The sequence below is a fragment of the Clupea harengus genome, chromosome 23, assembly GCF_900700415.2.
Source record: "Clupea harengus chromosome 23, Ch_v2.0.2, whole genome shotgun sequence".
Taxonomy (NCBI): Eukaryota; Metazoa; Chordata; class Actinopteri; order Clupeiformes; family Clupeidae; genus Clupea; species Clupea harengus.
In genome coordinates, this window is record NC_045174.1 from 1,150,305 (window position 1) to 1,152,804 (window position 2,500).

Genomic DNA, 2,500 nt, shown 5'->3' on the forward strand with positions numbered 1-2,500 from the left:
TGTGTGAGTTTGTATGCGTGTGTGTGTATGTGTGTGAGTGTGTATGCGTGTGAGTGTGTGTGTGTGTGTGTGTGTGTGTGTTTGAGTCTAACGGAGAAGAAAACACTCTGAGATGGCTTAGTCTGACAGTTCAACTGCGGTTTGCTTAGTCAGTACACAGGAGAGCAGACTACAGCTCTATTTCAACTGGTTCAAAGGGTGTAGGGAATGTGTGTGTGTGTGTGTGTGTGTGTGTGTGTGTGTGTGTGTGTGTGTGTGTGTGTGCGCGCTTCTGTGTGTGTGTGCTTATGTGTGTGTGTGTACTTCTGTGTGTGTGTGCTTATGTGTGTGTGTGTGTGTGTGCCTCTGTGTGTGTGTGCTTATGTGTGTGTGTGTGTGTGTGTGTGTGCTTCTGTGTGTGTACCTAAGGGTATCAAGTGCAGAAAGTGGTATTTGTATTCCCTGATCTAATGAAGTGTAACCCACACCAGGCTTTTGCCAGAAGGTGCGGTGTTAAACCCTGATAATAATCTGCACAACTGTTTCTCCATTAACATCTCGCTTTCATGCACGTTCCACCTCCATGATATCTCATGTTTATGCATGGCGCAGACGTCTCCCAATGAGATCGGCTATCGGATGGGCATACACATGCAAGCCATGCAGCCTGTTAGCATAACTGTGTTGCTTGCATACAGCCTCCTGTATGCGGGGCGTGCGATCTGATAACAAAGATCGAATGCACAATGTGAGCAATGAGCACGCGTTGAGCATGCATTGAGCGGTGAGATCAGGTTGTTTGTTATCCGGGTGTAAATCTTTTTGGCACACGGCTCGCATGTTAATGCAGATCAGAGATGTTTTGTTTGCGGGACATCAAAAGGCTGGCTATTGCATATGCAGAATATTACGTAAAGTGATCAATACATTTCAAGAAATTATTATTTTCAGAAAGATTAAATGCCCAGTCGATCATATCGGATCCTATTTCATACGGCGTATAGCCTTGGAGATGATGCTGTGTGATGTGTGTATCCTGTTCCAGGATGTCATGCACTCTCGGAGGAAAGAGGCTGTTGTGTGAGATCCAAGCTGATAAGTGCTTGATGAGTTAAGTTTCACAACAGTAACTTGACTTGGAGCTGCCAGGAGCTCCGGAATAATGTGAGGTAACTTGGTTTGCCCTCCCAGCACCAGGGCTTCAGGGTAACTTTCCGTTACATGAGTCTCTATCTCAGTCCATCAATCCTCCTTCTTTCCCCTCTCTCCCTCCCTCCTTGCCTCCTTCCTATATCCCACCTTCCCTCCCTCTTTTCTCTCTCCCTCCACCCCCCCCCCGCCCTTCTCTCTGTCTCTCCCTTCTCACTTTCTCCCTCTCTTTTTCTCTCTCTCTTTCTCCCTCTCTCCTTCTCTTTCTCTCTATCTCTCCCTTCTCACTTTCTCCCTCTCTCTTTCTCTCTCTCTCTTTCTCCCTCTCTCCTTCTCTTTCTCCCTCTCTCTTTCTCTCTCTCTCTTTCTCTCTACCTCCCTCTCTTTCTCTCTCTTCCCCCTGGGACTCACTCTCTCGCCAGAAGCAGAGGCACCACTCGGCCGTGGACACCTTCCCGTCCTTGTAGCTGTCGCAGGAGTTGAAGAAGGGCCGGATGCAGACCTCGTACTTGTCCAGATTGATGGCGGCCAGCTCTGCCTGGTCCAGGTAGAGGTCACTGTTGGTGTCCAGCTTGGAGAACATCCAGCCAATGGAGTCTTTGCAGGTGGCTACCAAGTTCCTGTCCAAGACTGGACACATACAGACAGAACCTGTCATTGTCATTGTCATTGTCATTGTAGACAGTCATTGTGCGCCAATTTCAGTGCTAATTTCAGCTCTACGTGCAGTAAATACATATTGCAATATTATGTAACAGCGCCTCTATAAAGAGGCCTGTATTTGATCTTGTTTAACAAGGGCCAAATAAATGCAGCATGTTATTATTATTATAATTATACACCATCATATGATATCATTATTGTAGTAGGCCTACATTATTACTCTGCACTCGGTTATAAACAGCTCTGATATGGTGAGTCAGTCCCTGTTACTAGGCTAGTGTCTGTTCCTGTCAGCAACAGGACGGTGACTCAAAAACAATTACGTATGCATGGTTACAGTGACCATATGCATGGTTACAGTAACCGTCTCCCTACTGACATCACCAGTGCTCTGCTGCAGTTCCCACTGCACTGTTCTAATGACTACTCATCGGTCATTTCTACTGACCGATGCTCATTTTGAGCTGGGCTACTGTTTGCTGTGCTATAGTTACGCAGTAGTGAGGCTACTGTTATTGTTGGGCTTGTTCACACGGCCCTGCCAGGTCCGGTTCCCACCTGATGCCGTGCCTGGGCCCGGCTTGCCCGAGTTGTTCTGCTTGGCGTTGCCATGGAGAAGCTGGAACCAGTCTCGGAGACGATCCCCCAGATCTGCCAGATCCTGGCCCGTGCAGCTCTCTGGAGCAGGGGAGGAGAGGAGAGGAGGATG

At 48.0% G+C, this 2,500-nt stretch overlaps 1 protein-coding gene across 2 annotated transcripts in view; it reads right to left on the reverse strand.

Moving 5' to 3' along the window:
- Window positions 1-2,500, reverse strand: part of LOC105903354 (SPARC (osteonectin), cwcv and kazal like domains proteoglycan 2) — a 32,794-nt gene that overhangs the window by 5,416 nt on the left and 24,878 nt on the right. For both annotated transcript variants that reach the window (XM_031560921.2, XM_012831090.3), the window contains 2 exons: window positions 2,350-2,469; window positions 1,540-1,758 (listed from right to left, as the gene is read on the reverse strand). In XM_031560921.2, coding sequence (XP_031416781.1) covers window positions 1,540-1,758; window positions 2,350-2,469 — 339 coding nt within the window. The remainder of the gene's footprint in view (window positions 1-1,539; window positions 1,759-2,349; window positions 2,470-2,500) is intronic.